Below are 19174 nucleotides of genomic sequence, written 5' to 3'. Positions count from 1 at the left end.
CTTCCTCCCGGCCCGGAGCGGGCGCACGTGCTGCCCAGGCCTCCCGCCCCGGGCGGCGCCGGAGCCTGGGGACCCCTGCCCGGAGCCGAGCCCGGAGCCTGCGGAGGCCGAGAGCCCGGGCCCTCTTTGTACCGAGCGCGCGGTCCGGGAGAGGCCCTGGCAGAGGCGGCCGGTGGCGCCGAGCGGTTCGGGGAAGCCAGACCCTGCCCCACGCCCGGGGAGAGGAAATTTCCACTCTCGCCGCTATCTTGTGACTCGTCCACGCTGCCACCCGGTCGGAAGAGTATGAGTGAGTGTTAAGTGTGTGGGTTGCATCAATGTGCCGCGGTTAGTTAATCACGCAAGTACTTGGTACACGAAAATGCACTTGAATTTGGAGAGTGAAAAGCCCATTGAAAAGGTCGGTTCCTGCCTAATTCCTTTTTAATTACCGACGTTTTAATTTCTTTTGATTGCAGATAGGCGTCTTTGGGGGAAAGGAAATCCCAGGTGAAACCGTTTTTGTGCCTTTAAAACATGTGATGGTTTTGTATGTTAACAGCTTTTCTGTGTATGAGTTCTTTGTTTTAAAAGACATTTAACATCCACCAATATAGTGCTGCTTTAGGGTGCCTCTTTTTTTTCCCTTGAAAATTCAAATTAATGTCTGAATAAGGACTAGTGGTGTTTTGTGTTTTGGTTTTTGCCTTTTAAACTTTTTTTTTCCCCCCTGAGTGAGAATAAAAGAGTTGAAAACTATTCGGGCAAGACATTTTTAAGAGAAACATGAAGAGAGTAAATTAACTATGACTCAGAAAAGAAACTGTTGCTATTGACTGAAATTGTCAGCTCCTCCAGAGTGGAAAGGAGGCTTAAAGTCCTGTCACAAGCCGAAAGGGGCCTTGGAGGTTTTTTGTTTGTTTTTAGCCCAACCCCCAGTTTAGAGATGAGAAAAATGAGATCCAGAGAGGTTGTGATTTTGCTTTGTGTAAAATTACATATTCCACAGAGCCAAGAAAAGAACCCAGTTGTCCTCTAATCCTAGTCCAGCGGTTTTATTATTCTACAGATGCATTGCCTAACTAACACTGGTGATTTTTATTTAGATAGCTGTCTTTTGGGAACCCACTAATGTGAAGAGGAAATAAATCTTGCATCCGGAGTTAAATGGGGGGAAAGTGGTGAACAATTATTATTGCTTCTAGAATGTGCTACCACTTTGCTGAAGGAATTTTTGAGTAGTGGAAGGGATTAATTTTGTAGACTAAGTCCCTCAGTGCCTTCACATTTCCAGTAAAAGTACTCTCATTTTATGTTAGAGTGATGTTTCTTAATGCAGGTAGTGCTTCTTACCTTTGTATTTATATGATGTTGAAGTTGAGATTTTTATTGGGTCTATGCATTTACGTAAATAAAATGGACAAATTGTTAGAGTGTAAAGGAATTATATAAGGGCTATAGTACTACAGGTAAAGTTGGAATTTGTTTTAGAAGGATTAAGGGAAGCCTTTTACTCAAAATTGAAAATAAATGGTATTCTTATCAACAAATAGTACATTTCTGCGTTTATTGGAGTAATAGTAAACCAATGCAAAATGGCATAAATTGTCATCCATAATCCTGTCCCAACATAAGAGCATCTCTCCAAGGACATATGTAGAGGTGGTGTGTAGAGGCTGAAGTCCATACTCAGCTCTCCAGACTGTGTGTGCCCGTGAGCGCTGGGAGTCTGCCTGGAGAAGGGGGTATCTTGTTCTAATTCTCAGAAAGGCACTGACTGTATGAGCTAGCTGCCTGATCTCAGCACCACAGAGTTGTCCACTCTTAAGATTTTGGTATATATCTGGGCAGACTTAAATGGGTCTAATGTTAATTCTGTTTTTTTTTTTTTTTTTTTTAATCAAAAAGAGATCCTACAGTAAGTTGCTTGATAGTGTTTGGAGTATATTGTAGGTACCTTCCCATGTTAATAAGCTCTATATCATCATTTTTAATAGCTTACTAATGTTCTATTGTATAGTTGCATTTACTATGTGATATTTTAAAACAAACACATTTATTAGCATGTGTATCTTATGTATGCATGGGAGATGCCCAAAGGAAATATGAGTAATTGCTGATATTTTTTAACTAGTACTTTATTGTGTGTACTGGTCTCTCCTCCCCCCATTCCCTCCAGCCTGGCATGTACTTTTTGCAAATTTACTTTTTGAGATATGTTTCTATTGTGCAATTTCTAGGTCATGTTTAATATGTGTACCCTTTACATTTTGGAAATAGGTTACTTTTTTTTTTTTAACTCATTTGCAATTTTTTTCTAGTTGCTTTTGAATTTAAATGTAGGTGTAGGGGGGAGGTGGTTACTTTTTGTTGTTGTTGACTTTGGTAAAGTTACAGTGTCCGCTGGTGTGTAGAAAAAAGCCTTCCTATCTCAAAGATTTTATACAGACATTCATTTAAGATGCCTCCTAATTTTTACATTCAAGTCTTTAGTATATTTGTCCCATTTAATTTGAGGTTCCTCTTCAAGTGCATGAGATCTATTAAAAGCACTCATTTAATGAGCAGTTTTGCCTTTTGTACTTGGGATAGAAAAAATACTGTAGATTATACCATTTTGTGTTATTTTATAGTGTTTTTTTTAATTCTGTTTAATTTCGAGAGACACACAGCATGAGTGGGGGAGGGGCAGAGAGACCAAGAGAGAGAATGTCAAGCTGGCTCCACACTGTCATCACAGAGCTGGATGCAAGGATCAAACTCACAGAACTGTGAGATCATGACCTGAACCAACACTATAAGTCGGACATCTAACTGACTGAGCTACCCATGCGTCCCACACTGGGTATTTGATTTTTGATAAGATTTTTTTTTAAGTAATCTCCACACCCACTGTCGGGCTCGAACCCATGACCCCAAGATCAAGAGTTGTGTATGCTGTACTGACTGAGCTAGCCAGGTGCCCCTATATGAAAGACTTTGAGTTGCTGCTTCTATGTTTGGCAGTTTCAAAATGCTTACATACAGAAAATCACCTCGTTTGATTTTCACAACAACCTTCTAAAATAAAGCACATTATGTAGGTGATCAAAGTATACCTAGAGTTGGTTTCTTAAGCTGAACGGTAATGACACATCAGGAATAAGTAGTTGCCACATATGAAAATAGGACAAAGAAAATTCAGCATCTTGTGGCTTATGTACGCATTAAATACAATTAGAGTGAAAGATAGCTTAGAAATCATCTATTATTTAAACTGTAAGTAATGGACCATGTGTTGCAATGAACATTTTTAAGAATAATGAAACAGAATAGTAAAAATACCAGTTTATTCTACCTAAGTTTATGCTAAGGAAACGTGTCCCATGAAACTTTTCTGTACTTTGTACCCTGATGTAAAATGTATTTCTTATTGTAGCTGGCAAATAACCTAGAAAGCCACTAATGTAGCCCTCTGACCTCATTTCATAGGTGAGAAAATTGAACTCAGAGATCTTATTTGTCAAAATTTACTCCACAATAGAATCCTTGGCCTTTTAGACTTACCTCCAAGGCCAGAGGTTTTTCTTTTTGTTTTGGTTTTTTTTAACTATGCTATGACTTGATGTCATTTAATGACATCTGCTGTGGGCTTCTTTGGAGTTCATTATCTGGAGGCTGTCTGTCAGTAGATGCTCTGTATTAATATTTACTTAAAACCTAAGTTGCTGATTTCCAAGCATAGTCAGGATTCTGGACCAAAACTATTTATATCTACATTCTGTCCATGTACCTTTTCTTTTATTAGAGATCCACGAAGTGCCATTTTCTCAGTCACCTGCTCCCATTCTGGATCTTGCCTCAGTAAATGCTCTGCTTTGGAGATCAGACTCCATCCCATCTTGAGTGTGTGACTGTAGGGGAGAAGGCAAGTGTGTTTATTTTCCCAGTATCACACAGTTTTGTAAGATGTTGTTCTTTGTCCTGTGGAGTGTGACATATTAAAGAAACTTTACAAAAATGTGCACTGTTGGAAAAGTAACAGGACTTGCCTTACCCTGTGTGCAGGCTGTAAATGAAGCAGGTCAGTGGTGGGTGTGGCAGCGGCAGCAGCTGAGGCTTTGTGAGCCATCACCCAGCGGGAGACAGCACTTCCTGGACTGGTAGTGGAAGGGAGGGGAGGGGCAAGTTTGTGTGTTATGCTCTAGATGTTGGAATTACAGTAGTGTGTGCTTGACTACTGGTAAAGAGTAACCTTTCTCTACCCCCAAAATTTGATTCTTTGAAATTGACTTTTGAATTTATATCTGTAGAACTTAATTATATTAAAAGAAGTTTAAACATCTTCCTATCTTTAGTAACAATATTTCCATGATTTGTCATGTATAAGGACCAATTGTGTAATGGAAAGAGAAACATTTAACGCTGAAAGGTAAGTTTATTATTTTCTAATTATACATTCATTGCATTAATTTTGAAGTAAAATCATTATATTAACCACTTAGAATAACCACTATTAACATTTTAATAGTCTCTTTTCTGTAAATCACTTTTAATGCATAAATTAAAATGTAAGTATACAGTTAGATACCTAGTTTTATCACTTAATGTTTAAGGGGGATGGATTTTATTCCTCTGCCACCTTAAATGTTGATGTGTTAGGGGTACCCTTGACCTACTCCATCACCTCTGTGAGAAGAGTCCACACTTCCTCCTAGAATTTATGTATTCTAGTATTATCTCTCTGTTGAGACTCCCAAATCTACATCTCTGTTTGGTATGGCTGTTTGATGTTAATATAACCAACTGCCTATCAGAAATCTTCAATTGGGTATTTCATAGGACTATGGAGTATTTAATGCACTTCTTCACGTAAATTTCCATTGTCTTCAGGGGCTCCTTAGTGTGACACACTCTTTATAATCTCACTGACTTATTTCCCTCTCTATCATTCTCTACCCCTTCTGGGCCTATTTCCTAGTTTCTGCATCTCTTTCCTTCACTTTGGCCTGGGTACTCTGATGTCAGCTTTGGTAGCCTGATCTCTGGTAAACATCTTTGAACGCCTCTTTGCCGCTTAAGACTGCATCAAGTGCCTGTGACTCCCACAATATTTTTTTCTATTATAGCATTTATGACTTTATGTAGTAGTGTTGTTACCTGTTTACTAATCTATACTTTCTTAATTAACTTATCTTTGATTCCCTAACACTGAGCCTTTTGCCCAGCACTTAGTAGGAATGTAATAAAAGTAAGTTGAGTGAGTGAGCTCTGTTATGAAATGTTCCCACGTAATTAGTCTTTTACAACATGTTAAAAAAATGTTTTGGTATTGGTGTATCATAGTGTAACGCTTCCCCTATGTTTGGGCATCCCACTCCTCCTCCTGCCACCGTTTTCTTTAAACATAGGCTTCATGCCCAGTGCGAGGCAGTGTGATGCCCGAACCCACAAACCCATGACCCTCAGATCAAGAGCTCAATGCCCAACTGACTAAGTCACCCAGGTGCCCCTCCTACCCCCCTTTTTTAATAGCATTGTGAGTTTTCATAGAAGTTCAGTGTTCAGACGAAGCTTCCACTTAACCTCCTTGTTGAAGATTCAGCTGAGTTTGTGACATGCCTGAGTGGGGCATCTGATTAGAACAGAAACACGGTGATTATCCAGGTCTCCTGCTTCCTGCTTTATTGCTCTAGTTAGCTGCTGCTTCTGCTCTTATGAGACCTGCATAAAGGTGTGGTTGTTGATTTTTTTTTTTTAACTTTTCTCAGGGTGCCCTGCAGGGTGCTTTACGAATCATGTTTCTGAAAATAATCCTCTAACTTAGTAGCTTCCCACATATCTGTTTAAACTTTATTACTGATTGTGGACAGGCTCTTATTTGTGACTTCTTAGTATTTTGCTGATGCCATAGTAAGGTATCACTAACCCTCGTCCAAGGCATAAGGTGCTTTTTTTTTTTTTTTTTTAACGTTTACTTATTTTGAGAGAGACCGAGCACAAGTGGGGGTAGGGCAGAGGGAGAGGAAATCCCAAGCCAGCTCTGGACTGCCAGCCCTGAGCCCAATATGGGGCTCCAACCCGCAAAACTGCAAGAGTATGACCTGTGCAAGAGTTTGACCTGTAACCAACTGAGCCACCCAGGTGGCCCAGCATAAGGTTACTTTTCTATTGGTGGATTCTGGCCCATAAATAGTGGCCCTTTGTGTGCCCTTACCACCCAGCGTCTCCCAGCATCTCTCCTAATCATTTCTTTCCTGTCTGTTCTTATCGTGTTTCCTAAATGTATATTTCTCAGGTGCGGTCTTTGGCCTTGTTTTTCTCTTCATCTTCTTCCCTGGCAATCTCCTAAGACAACTGCAAAGATCACACACACGTCCTACTCGTTGGTTAACATCTCTCTCAGATTCAGTTGTGCCCTGCATATCCCATAAACCTTGAGAGAGAGAGAGAGGCTTAGATATCTTGACTAACTCTGTAACTAAACTACCTTATATACCACCTTACAAACAGAGTGTTTTTCTCCTTTCTCTACTGAAGTTCTGAGTTGCTCCTATATTTGCAATTTTTGAGAACAAGTTCCCTATCTTTTTTGTCATTTGGGCTCTAAACTTGCCCAGTTCTATAATATCTCTTGAATCTGTGACCCATACCCTCATTGCCACTACTGCAGTTAATTGAGGGATTAATTTACTCTGCCCTATTCCTCTCCCATCCCCATGTCATATAGAGACCCACATTCAGAGGGAGTGCAGGGTGCTCATTTTCATAGCTTCATAATACCAGCCACCTGTTTCAAATTTCATAGCCCTTAACACTCACATCAACCTTGTCTCCACTGTATCAGAGTATGGTAGTGCCGTTTCTTATAAGTTCTCTGATGAAGGGGCACCTGGGTAGCGCAGTAGGGTAAGCATCTGGCTCTTGTGATGTCGGCTCAGGTCATGATCTCATGGTCGGATCGAGTCCCACATTGGAATACTCTTTGTCCTTGCCTCCCTCCCTCCCTCTCTCTCTCTCTCTCTCTCTCTCTCTCTCTCTCTCTCTCAAATAAACATTAAAAAGAACTATTAAATAAATAAAACTTAAAGCACCAGATGAAGAACTTTGCAACTTTTCCAAAGTTGTTCCAAGTTCAAATAGACCACTGGCTTTCTAGCGTTTACCTGCTGCTTAAAACAAAACAAAACAAAACACTGTAGTGTTACTGATTTTGGAGAAGGTGAGCTCTTAACTCCTGATGCATCCCCAGAAAAATTGGAAAGCATTCCAAGGAATCAGTTGGAATCATTGTGATGTAATCCAGTGCAATGTCACTGCTCTCAGGTTATTTTTAAGGCGACAGCTTTGATCATTCTACTTCCCATACCCTAAAATTGTGTTTGGATCTCCACTGTTTTCAGAAAGTTTAAATAATTTCAGACAGCCTGGCATTCCGGGCTTATTACATACTGGCTTTGGACTAAGTTTCCAACCTTATAACCTGTCATTTCCCACCGTACTCTACATATACCACATGTCATAGCCAAAATGGGTGTATCTGAGAGCCCTTGGTCTGGAATGCTCTGCTCATTCCCTCCCCCATGCCTTTCATCTCTGCATCATAAATTCTTTCCTACTTCGCATATCTAGCTTGAGTGTCAGCTGCCATAAGCTTTCTCTGATGTGCCCAGGTGAAAATACCACGTTTATCTCTTATAACACCTAAAACTTTGTGTCCTGGATTCTAGTTGTTTATGTACATTGCTCTTACTAATTAGATGTTCTCACACATGAGGATTAATTTGCATATTCCTATAGCATCTAACATAGTAAGCATTTACCTTTTTTTGATGCACAAATTATTATTTAATCAGTTTCATTTTGTGATTCACAAAATGGGCTAAAGTTGAGAGTATTATTATTGGGTTAGTATAACTACACATGATGAAAATCTTATTTGAGGAGATAATTGTACATAAAGGCATAATTCCCCATAGCTTACCATGATTCTGCCCTACTAAACTAATTCGTTTTGAAGTTTCCAGATAGGGCACCATAGTTAAAGTGAGCCTGTGGGCATATATACTTTTTTTACTTCATGAACCTTAGAAGTATATCAATATTCTGAGATGACCAAACTAGGACTCAGAATATAGACCAAATTTTTAGTTCCACACATCCAGCTAAGCTTAGATAACCTGTTTAAAATCTCTTCGTTTTAGTTTCTTCTGTAGGAGAAAAGTTGAATGAGATAGTTTCAAATGTCACTTTGAAATGAAAAAAAAAAGTATATATAAATGCTTTAGAAAAAGAGGTGGCCAGCTTTTTCTTTAAGGGACCAGGTAATACTTTAGGCTTTGCCAGTCCACTGGTGTCTACTGGAACTATTCAGCTCTACTATTGTAGCTTCAAAGTGGCTGTAGACAATCTGTGAACCAATGGACGTAGCTGTGTTTCAATATTTGATTTACAAAACAGGCCGCATCTGTGGTTTGCTGACCTTTTTGGAAGTTAGCGTCAGTGTAGGCTAACTCAAGAAGTCTGGACTAGTATTAAATGAGATGTAGACTCTTGGCTTTGTTTTTATATAATGAAAATAACCCTGTTTGAATTTTTACAGTACAGATGTGAATAATCAGTAGGTCCACAGTCTTTTTTGGCTTCTTTCCTGGGTAACCACTGCTAACTGCAATGATTATTAAAATGTAATACATGGTATATCCACTTTGGGTAAAGGTCTCATGGTTTTTTTAAAAAGTAAATTACCCCATGACCCAGCAGTTCTACTAGGTGTTTACCCAAGAGAAATGAAAACGTAAGTTCACAAAAATACTTGTACAAAAATATTCATAGTAGCTTCAAACTGGAAACACCCCAGGCCTCCATCAGCAGGAGAATAGGTAAACAAACTGGTATGTCCAAACTTCAGAATACTACCCAACAATAAAAAGGAACGAACGATGGATACACAAAACGTGGATGAATTTCACAATTAGGCCGAGCAAGAAAGAAGCTTTGCCTAAGAATACATATTATATGAATTCTAAAACAAGCAACCCTTATTAGTGCTGGAAAAGAGCCCAAATTGGTGTTTGCATCTAAAGGTGGTGGTGGTCTGGGGCGCGTGGGTGGCTCAGTCGGTTCAGCGTCCAGCTTTGGCTCAGGTCATGATCTCACGGTTCGTGGGTTCGAGCCTTGCGTCGGACTCTGTGCTGACAGCTCAGAGCCTAGAGCCTGCTTCGGATTCTTTGTCTCCCTCTCTCTGACCCTCTCCTGCTTGCACTGTCTATCTCTCAAAAATAAATAAAAATTAAAAAAAAATAAAGGTGGTGGTGGTCATGGGGATTGAGAAGAGGCATGAGAGAAGTTGATAGGGTGGTAGTAATGCTCTGTATCTTACTAGGGGCTTAGATCATACAGAAAGCAGTGTCCACCCACCACCCCTTTTTTCCTAAGTTTTTGAAATTTAGTTAACATACAGTATATTAGTTTTAGGTATACAATATAGTGATTCATCACTTCCATACAACACCAAGTGCTCATCACAAATGAATTCCTTAATCCCCATCACTTATTTTATCAATTCCTCTACCCACCTGCCTTCTGGATTTCCATCAGTTTGTTCTCTATGGTTAAGAGTGTTTCTTGGTTTGTCTTTTTCTCTTTTTTCCTTGCTCATTTGTTTTGTTTCTTAAATTCCACATATAAGTGAGATCATACGGTATTCGTCTTTCTCTGACTTATTTAACTTAGCATTATATTCTCTAGCTTCATCTGTGTTGTTGCAAATAGCAAAATTTCATTCTTTTTTATGGCTGGGTAATATTCCAGTGTGTGTGTGTGTGTGTGTGTGTGTGTGTGTGTGTGTGTGTGTGTGTATACATGTATGTATACTTTATCCATTCATCGATTGGAGGACAGACACTTGGACTGTTTCCGTAATTTGACTATTGTGGATAATGCTATAAGCATTGGGGTGCATGTATCCCTTTGAATTAGTATTTCTGTATTCTTTGGATGAATACCTAGTAGTGCAATTGCTGGATCATAGGGTACTTCTTCTTTTCCCCCCACCCCCAAGATTTTATTTTTAAGTAATCTCTACACCCAATGTGGGGCTTGAACTCACAACCCCGAGATCAAGAGTCACATGTTCTACAGACTGAGCTAGCCAGGCTCCCCAGTAGTTCTATTTTTAACTTTTTGAGGAAACTTCATATTGTTTTCAGAGTGGCTGCACCAGTTTACATTCCCACCAACGGTGCACAAGGGTTCTTCTTTCTCCACATCCTCGCTAACACCTATTGTTTCTTATGTGGTTGATTTTAGCCATTCTGATAGGTGTGAGGTGATATTTCACTGTAGTTTTGATTTGTATTTTCCTGATAAGGGATGTTGAACATCTTTTCATATGTCTTTTGGACATCTCGGTATTCTTTAGAAAAAATGTCTATTTAGGTCTTCTGCCCCTTTTTAGATTATTTGTTCTTTGTGATGGTCAAAACCTGTCTAATGAATGGCACAGTAGAGAGTTGTGTATTTCATTAAGTGTAATTTTTCCCGTCAGTTTTAGTTAATATGCATGATGAAATGTTTAGGAGTGAAGTGTACATACTGACATCTAGAACATGAAATGCATTTAAAAAATAAATGGTGAATAGATACAAGATAGAGTAGAATGTTAACTGTAGAGCCTAGGTGGGTTTCTAGATGTTCATTGACATTTGACCTTTCTGTGTATATATAAACAATGCTAATGAATATTAGAGAAAAAGAATACATGAATACATTTATATGTTTCTCCTGACTGCCTTCTACCTGTTGTGGAGTCTCTTATAGAGAATGATGAATGATTGTTTATCAGTTATGCTACTAGTCCTATTTCAGTGCACTTAGATATATGTGTATGTATATACTAATCTGTGTATGTGTGTATATATGGAATATGCAAGAATAAGTAATTTTTCACTTTTACATAGGATAATAGGAAGAAAATATGTTTTTAAACTTGCTTTCTCCACTCCTCTGCCATTTAATGTGATTTGACTGTATTTCCATGTCAGTATATATTTATTTCATTCCTTTGAATCCTTGTATAATCCATAGTGTAGAGATATGTATCCAAGATACATATTTTTTTGTTAAGAATATTGAGATTGTTTCCAATATTTCCCTTAAACATTGTTGCTCTGCAGCAATTCAAGAGAGCAGGAGTGTGGGAGAGGGGCAGAGGGAGAAAGTGAGAGAGCATCTTAAGCAGGCTCCATGCTGAGCCTGGTGTGGGCTTTATCCCACAACCCTGGGATTATGACCTGAGCCGAAATGGAGTTGGGACACTCAACTGACTGAGCCACCCAGGTGTCCCTGTATGTGCTTATTTTTATATTAACATATACAGTAGAAACTCCAGTTTATACTTCCACCAGCAGTGGATAAATGGACCGGTTTCCCATCAACTTTCTGAGCACTGGATATTATCACTCTTTGCCAGTTTGATGGGAAGCTAATATCTGGTTGGTTTATTTGCAATCTCTCTGATAACTGCAACTGAGCATATTTTTGTTTGCTTAGTTTCCTTTTTTTTTTTTTTTTTTTTTACAGCCCCCTCATCTCTTTGCTCCCATTTGTCTAATTAATTAATTTTGATGCAGAGACAGGGCAAGTTGGGGAGAGGCAGATAAGGAGAGAAAGAATCATAAGCAGGCTCCCAGCTGCCATCCCAGAGCCCAGTGCAGGGCCTTAACTCAGGAAATTGTGAGATTATGACCCCTGCCAAAACCAAGAGTAGGACGCTTAACCAACTGAGCCACCCAGGCACCTCTCTTGTTTGCTTAAAAATACCTGTTTTGCATTGACATTATCACAGATTAAACAGCTTTTAAAAAATTTATTTAAGTTTTCTAATTCACTTCAGGAGAGAGCACCCACGCAAGTTGGGGAGGGCAGGGGGAGAGAGAATCCCAAGGAGGCTCTGTACCATCAGCACAAAGCCTGGTGTGGGGCTTGAACTCATGAACTGTAACAGCATGACCTGAGCTGAAGTTGGTTGTTTAACTGACTGTGCCACTGAGGTGTCCCAGAGATTTAACAATCTTTTTTTTTAATGGGCTCTTCCTAATCACTTAACCCAAAATATGTTGAATAATCCATCATTTCTTCAGTGATCTGAATTGCCAACTTTCGTACATGCAAAACTTCATCTTACAGATCTTTTCTTGGATTTTGTTGATCTGTATCTCTGTTCCTGTGTCCTTATCACACTATAGTATGTAAGCTCTATGTGAGTGTTTGTAAAATAAAATACATGTGTGAGGGGTGCCTGGATGGCTCAGTCAGTTGAGCATCGGACTCTTGATTCTTGAGATTCTCTCACTTTCTGTCTCTCTGCCCCTTCCCTTGTGCACATGCGTTCTCTCTCTCTAAAATAAAAATAATAATAATAATAAAGGATATGTGTGAAATTTGTGTGGATATTGACTGTCCAGTTTTGGTATCACATAGGCTGGTCTTAAGGTAGGGGAACCTGGGTGGCTCAGTCAGTTAAGTATCCAACTCTGGATCTCAGCTCAGATCTTGGTATCAGGGTGTCAAGCCCGTGTGTTGGGCTCCATGCTGGGCATGAAGCCTCGTTTAAAATACAACAACAACAACAACAACACCTAGGTAACTTACAGAACATACTAAAAATATAGTTCATCTGTAGAAAAAGTCTATTCTCTGAAAATTTGGAGAGCCAATTAAAACCATTTGGACCTGGTATGTGTTATAGGAGTAGAGCTCTTTATTTTTTGTAAAAACTTCTGATTTGGAAATGTTTATTTCCTTAAAAAATCATATTTATTCTCAGGTTTGCTAATTGAAACTGGTTTTACTGATCAAGTTAAATATTTTTGCATTTCTTTCTATTATTTTCATCTTCATTCTTCCCTTTCCTTGATTTTATTTTAGTCTTGAATATAAAACCTGGCTTTTGTGTTTTGTTAATCTTGTATTTTAGTGAATGAATGTCAGGATTTTTGTTTCTTTTTGCTCTGTCTTATTGTTTTGAATTTTGAATATTTCAGGTTTCTTGTCTTTAAAAAAAATTTTTTTTAATGTTTTATTTATTTTTGAGAGAGTGAGAGAGTACTAGTAGGGGAAGGGTAGGGAGAGAGGGAGACACAGAATCCAAAGCAGCTCTAGGCTCCGAGTGTCAGCACAGAGCCTGATGCGGGGCTCAAACCCACAGACGGTGAGATTATCACGTGAGCTGAAGTCAGATGCTTAACTGACTGAGGCACCCCAGGTTTCATTGTTTTTTTTCTAAATCCAAGGACTAAATAGAAATCCATTTTTCTAAATTTTTGTTTTAATTTCTAACGTATTTACTGAAATTTTAAAGAATGTGGCCTTGAGGGTTTCTTTTTTTTAAGTTTACAAATTTGGTTTTTGTGTTTTGAAACTTAAATCATGGTCCCTTTAGGGACAGTGTTGCAAGTTGGTAAAGAGTATATTTTCTGGTGACTACAAAAGTTCTACATATATTAGGTAACTGTTAGTTGTGTTTTAAAAAGAGTTACTGTCCTTTTTGTTATTATTTACTTCATCTGTGGATTTTTGAGAGAGCTATGTTAAAATCTATATATAGGGGCGCCTGGGTGGCTTAGTCGGTTGAGCATCTGACTTCGGCTCAGGTCATGATCTCACGGTTCGTGGGTTTGAGCCCTGCGTCGGGCTCTGTGCTGATGGCTCAGAGCCTGGAGCCTGCTTCTGATTCTGTGTCTCCTTCTCTCTCTGCCCCTCCCCTGCATGTGCTCTTTCTCTCTCTCAGAATTAAATACACATGAAAAAAATTAAAAAATAAATAAAATCTATATATAGGATTGTGGTAATTCTGTAATTTTGCTTTTGGGTTACATATTTTAAGCGACTTAACATCACAAAGGCTTACCGTTGTTGTACTGTATCTTCTTGATGTGTTGTGTTCATATTTTTATTAATAAGAAACATGTTTGTCCTGTTAATGTTTTTTATTTGAATTCTAGTTTGCTTAGAGTAATAATGTTATTAGATTTCTTTTTGTTAGGCAAGACCTACTTTATTTTCAACCATTATGTGGGTTTTCTTCCATAGTTGTGTTCAGTGAATTTTTTTAACCCACTTTAAGAATGTCTTTTATTATTTGAGTACTATTAATTTTCTTTTGCCATATTGCTTTTGGAATTTTAATTTGTTATTAAATTTAAATGAATTAATTTTAACTGTATATAAGATAGTAATGAATATAGGGACAAAAGGAGATAATTGCTTACCTGGCAATTGATGTATGTATTGCAGAGGGGCACAAGAACTCTTTGGAAGTATAGAATTGTTCTGTATCTTTAATGTAGTAGTAGTTTCACAGATTATGCAACTGTCAAAACTCATCTGGATTGTTTAGTTAAAATTGATAAAAGTTGGGGCACCAGGCTGGCTCAGTCAGTGAAGCATCTGACTTCAGCTCAGGTCATGATCTCGGAGTTGGTGAGTTTGAGCCCCGTGTTGAGCTTTGTGCTGACAGGTCAGAGCTTGAAGCCTGCTTCAGATTCTGTATCTCCCACTCTCTCTGACCTGCCCCCACTCATGCTCTGTCTCTCTCTCTCAGAAAAAAACAAAACAAAACAAAAAAAACACTATTTTTTTTTAAAAAAAAACTGATAGAAGTTATTCTACCTAAGTTATTCCTCAGACTTGTTAAGGAAAAGAAATTAAAATCAGTGCTTAGATGTTGCCAGTAAGTCTTACTGGTTGCTTTGCTCACCATTACTTTATATATTCTTCCTCTTAGATTTTTAAAGAAAACTTTACAAAATGGAAATACACAATTTATATTAACTTTTGGAATTTAGTCTATGATATTTGCCCTCTTTTTTGAAGTCAGATATTATATAAATTTTTTTTCAGAAAGGAATTAAAATGGTGTAGCTAAAACTCAAATCCTCCTTGGCCACATCCTCAGTCCCAGTCCTGGTCCCTTCTTCTCTTATCAGAGGTCACTGCTGTTTATGAATATGATTTGTAAGCCTCTGGTCCATTAACAAAGACTCTATTTTATATATACTTATAGAAATATTAACTCTTTTGAGTGTTTTAAATTTAAGCACGTGGTATATATCATTCTGAGAATCTTTTTTTCTACTTGGAGCTTTTGAAATGTTTCATTCCTTTTTAAATAACTGTTTATAGTTCTCTGTTATGTATTATATTTTATTTCTTTGCTTTTGCTTGAGGACAGTTGCATTGTTAGCAGTTTTTTTTTGCTATTGCTCTTCTATTTTTTGTATTGCATAACCAATTCTTACAGTTAGGATTTGAGGTTAGTAACTTCTCTGAATCTTTGTATGTCAAGAGATGCCTTTTTGTTTATCTGGTTGGTTGATCTTTAGTTTACAATCATCCTTCATCAGTTTGGAATATATTTCATTTTTGGCCAATAAGATATCTGTCAGTTACAGTTCTCTGCCTTAGGTAGAGCCTGTTTTATTTTTTAGAAGCATTAAGACATTTTCTCTTTTTGGCATTTTGAAATTTTACCTGTATGTGACTAGGTATTGGATGTTTTCCAGTATTTTTCAGTCTTTTCCAATCTAGACTCAAAATTTCTTAGTTCTTTGAGCATTCTTTCCCTTCTCTCTTCTGATGGAATTCCTATTAGATTTGTTGATGATATTCTGGTTCTGTCCCCCATCTCTCAACAGTTTCCATACATTCCCTCCCTCTTTTTGCTTCATGTTATAGAAAAACTCAGCTTCATCTTTTAGCTCACTGACTTTTTCCTTAGCTGGCCAATCCACTAGGTTAGCCTTTCTCTTGTTTTTGTTACTTATTTTTGAAATAATTTCTGTTAGGTTTTTATTTATTTATTTTGAGAGAGAGAGAGAACAAATGTAATTGCAAGTGGGACAGAGGCAGAGAGAAAGAGAATCCCAAGTAGGCTCCACACTGTCAGTGCAGACGGGGTTTGAACCCTTGAGCTGTGAGATCATCGCCAGAGCAGAAACCAAGAATCAGATGCTTAACCGACTGAGCCACTGAGGTGCCCCACCTGGTTTTGTTTTTTAAACAGCTTTATTGAAGTATAATTGACATACAGTAAGCTGCACATATTTAAAGTGTATAACTTGAGTTTTGACACATACTGGCATATATGTGTATACAATATTGTACTCATGAACCTATGACTAATCAAGATAAGGACCATAATAAGCATTACCCCCAAAATTTCCTCTTGCCCCTTTGTAATTGATCTTCTCTCCCTACCTCCCAAGTCTCCAGGCAAAAATAGATCTGCTTTTGACACTTTATACTTTCTGAAATTTTAAAAACATGGAATGTAGTTTATATTTCTATTCTTTGTGGGCAAGGAGGGGATGACTTTTTTCATTTAAAATAATTATTTTAAGAAATAGTTCAAGAATAGGATTCCATTGTATGGATTCACTTATTACTTTATCTTTTATTACTTACTTCTTATTACTATAATTATTATTATTACTTATATACTTATTATTACTTATTACTTTACTTTAATAATTTACTTATTTATCCATTGATATGCATATGGATTATTTGGACGTTTTAGTAATTAAAAATAAAGCATCTATGAATATCCAGATACCTTACTTCCTGAACATGTGCTTTTTCCTTTTCTTGGTCAGATATCTAGGAATGGATTAGCTGGATCCTATCATCGATGTATGTTGCTAACCTCGAAAAAATTGTCAAACTGTTTTTCTAAAATAGGGCTTTCTTTTCTTTTATATTCCTGCTAGCAGTTTGTGCTCCACTCTTGAGCCACCACTTGGTATTATCAGTCTTTAGGTTTTCCAGCATTTTAGTGGGCATGTAGTGACAGCTGGTTGTGGTTTTGATTTGCCTTCCCCGATGACTAATGACATTGAGCACCTTTTCATGAGTTTATTTTTTGCAATCCTTACATCTTTGATGCAGTTTTGTTTCAAAACTTTTGTGCATTTTTAAAAAATGTGTTTTGTTGTAAGAGTTCTTTGTATATTCTAGGGGCAAGTAAGTCCTTTATTGGTTACATGTTTTGTAAACATTTCCTCCAAGTCTCTGGTTTGGTTTTTTATTTTCTTAGGTGTCTAGATTTTTCTTTAGAGTTTATTAACTCTCCTACAGGTCAGATTATCTAATGAGCTGTTTATTTTAAAAATCAGAATATGAAATCTGATTTTTAAAAACTGTCCTTTTTACCTTCTGTTTTGTATTTTAAATTCACTATTTTACCCCCTTTGTCTTATTTGTACCCACTTCTGCTGGGTATTACTTTTCTTTGTTGCGCTTGGTACTTTATCAGATTTTTTTCTGAAGTCTTTGGTACTTATTGGGTCTGTACTCTTCTTTGTATTTAGACTTTCCTGTCAAAAGAATCAGAACTGTAGGTAGCATATGTTAGCTGAGAGCTGGTCTAGGTATGGGAACTCCCTAATCCTTTAGGTTTTCACCAGCCTTTCCAGGACATTGCCAAGCTTTTCAGCTCAAGCAATCCATACTTCCTGTTCCCACTTCAGAGTAGATGTTGTTTCTGCTAGTAGTTACTTGACACCAGGACCAAGTGTGTATTGGGGGGTAGGAGCAAAGTGGCACCCAATCTGGCTGCTCCTGCTGTGGCGGTCCACTAGGCCTCCTGTGTCTGATGCAGAGCCCCCTTCCCTTCTCAGGCTTTGGTGAGCCAACGCACTTATTTCTGGGAGGCCTTCTCTGATGAAATCCTTTTCTTTGCTCTCTGCTAGAGACAGTTCATTCATATTCTCTTTCTGTCTCTTTTTTCACTCTAGCACTTGATGTCTATTATTTTTTGTTTTAGGTCTGTCACTTGTGATAACTGAAGTCTTGGAGAGAAGGAACAGATTTTATTTTTTGTAAATTTCTATCACCTGGAGCAACACAGAATGCTTAAAAGATAGATTTTTCAGACAATGAGAGTTTTGATTACAAAAGGTAACAACTTGGGAGCATGTAGCTGGCTCAGTCAGTAGAGTTTGTGACTTTTGATCTTAGGGCTGTAAGTTCAAGCCCCATGTTGGGTTGTGGAGATTACTTAAAAATAAAATCTTGGGGTGCTTGAATAGCTCAGTCAGTTAGGTGTCTGACTCTTGACTGGGTTAGGTCATGACCTCATGGTGGTGAGATCAAGTCCCCCATAAGGCTCTGAACCTGCTTGGGATTCTCTCTCCCCTTCTCTCCCTGCCCCTTCCCTACTCACACTCTATCTCTATCTCAAATATAAACAAACATTTAAAAAATTATTTTTAATAAAAATAAAATCTTAAAACCTTGAGGACCCCTCCCTGCCCCAGGAAGAGCAGGCCTGGTTAAGGTACCACATGGAGAGATACTGCTCTGAATGTTTCTCTTATGGTAGGTTAATCTTCAGCAGGTTATTTAATTTAGTTATTTTATGCTACCATGACTTTAATAAACTATAAAATGAGTGCAAGTGTATATATACTTTTTTTATAATAAAGATAGTATATGCTCATTAGTTTAAGAAAACTTTTTCAATGGGGGAACAAATGATTTTTGTTTTAAGATTTTTAAGTAATCTCTGCACCCAATGTGGGGCTCAGATTTACAACCCTGAGATCAAGAATCACATGTTCCACCAACTGAGCCAGCCAGGCATCCTGGAACAGATGATTTTTTAAACAAGTGGCACTGGGAAAACTGAATATCCACATGCAGAACAATGAGATTGAACTGCTTTGTCATACCTTATACAAAAATGGATTGAAAATAGATCAAAGACCCAAACTTAAGATTAGGAAGCATTGTCTTAAATATGACACTAAAAAGACAAACAACCAAAGAAAAAAAATAAGATAAATTAGGCTTTCAAGATTAAGAACTTTTATGGAGTGCATAGGTGGCTCATTCAGTTAAGCATCTGACTCCTAATTTTGGCTGAGGTCATCCTGATCTCACCAGCGTTGAACAGCGCAGAGCCTGCTTAGGATTCTCTCTGCCCACCCCACCCCCCTCTCCCAACCTCGCTTGCTTGCTTGTGATAATATATAAGTATACATATTTATATACATACAAGGAGTATATTTCTCTCAAAATAAGCTTTAAAAATTTAAGAACTTTTCTGCTTTAAAAAAAATGTTTATTTAGAGAGAGAGAGGGAGAGATACAAGTGAGAGAGGGGCAGAAAGAGGGGGAGACATAATCTAAAGCATGCTCCAGGCTCCAAGCT

General features: G+C 37.9%; 1 protein-coding gene across 1 annotated transcript in view; it reads left to right on the top strand.

Annotated features, from left to right (window-relative positions):
* The first annotated feature begins 6 nt into the window (after positions 1-6).
* Positions 7-19174, top strand: part of ATP1B3 (ATPase Na+/K+ transporting subunit beta 3) — a 42390-nt gene continuing 23222 nt past the window's right edge. The window contains exon 1 of the mRNA XM_029940144.1: positions 7-289. Within this exon, the coding sequence (XP_029796004.1) occupies positions 286-289 (4 nt within the window). The 5' untranslated portion in view covers positions 7-285. The remainder of the gene's footprint in view (positions 290-19174) is intronic.

The sequence above is a fragment of the Suricata suricatta genome, chromosome 5, assembly GCF_006229205.1.
Source record: "Suricata suricatta isolate VVHF042 chromosome 5, meerkat_22Aug2017_6uvM2_HiC, whole genome shotgun sequence".
Classification (NCBI taxonomy): Eukaryota; Metazoa; Chordata; class Mammalia; order Carnivora; family Herpestidae; genus Suricata; species Suricata suricatta.
The sequence above is the reverse complement of the archived record's forward strand: the minus strand, read 5'-3'. Positions and strand labels throughout refer to the sequence as shown.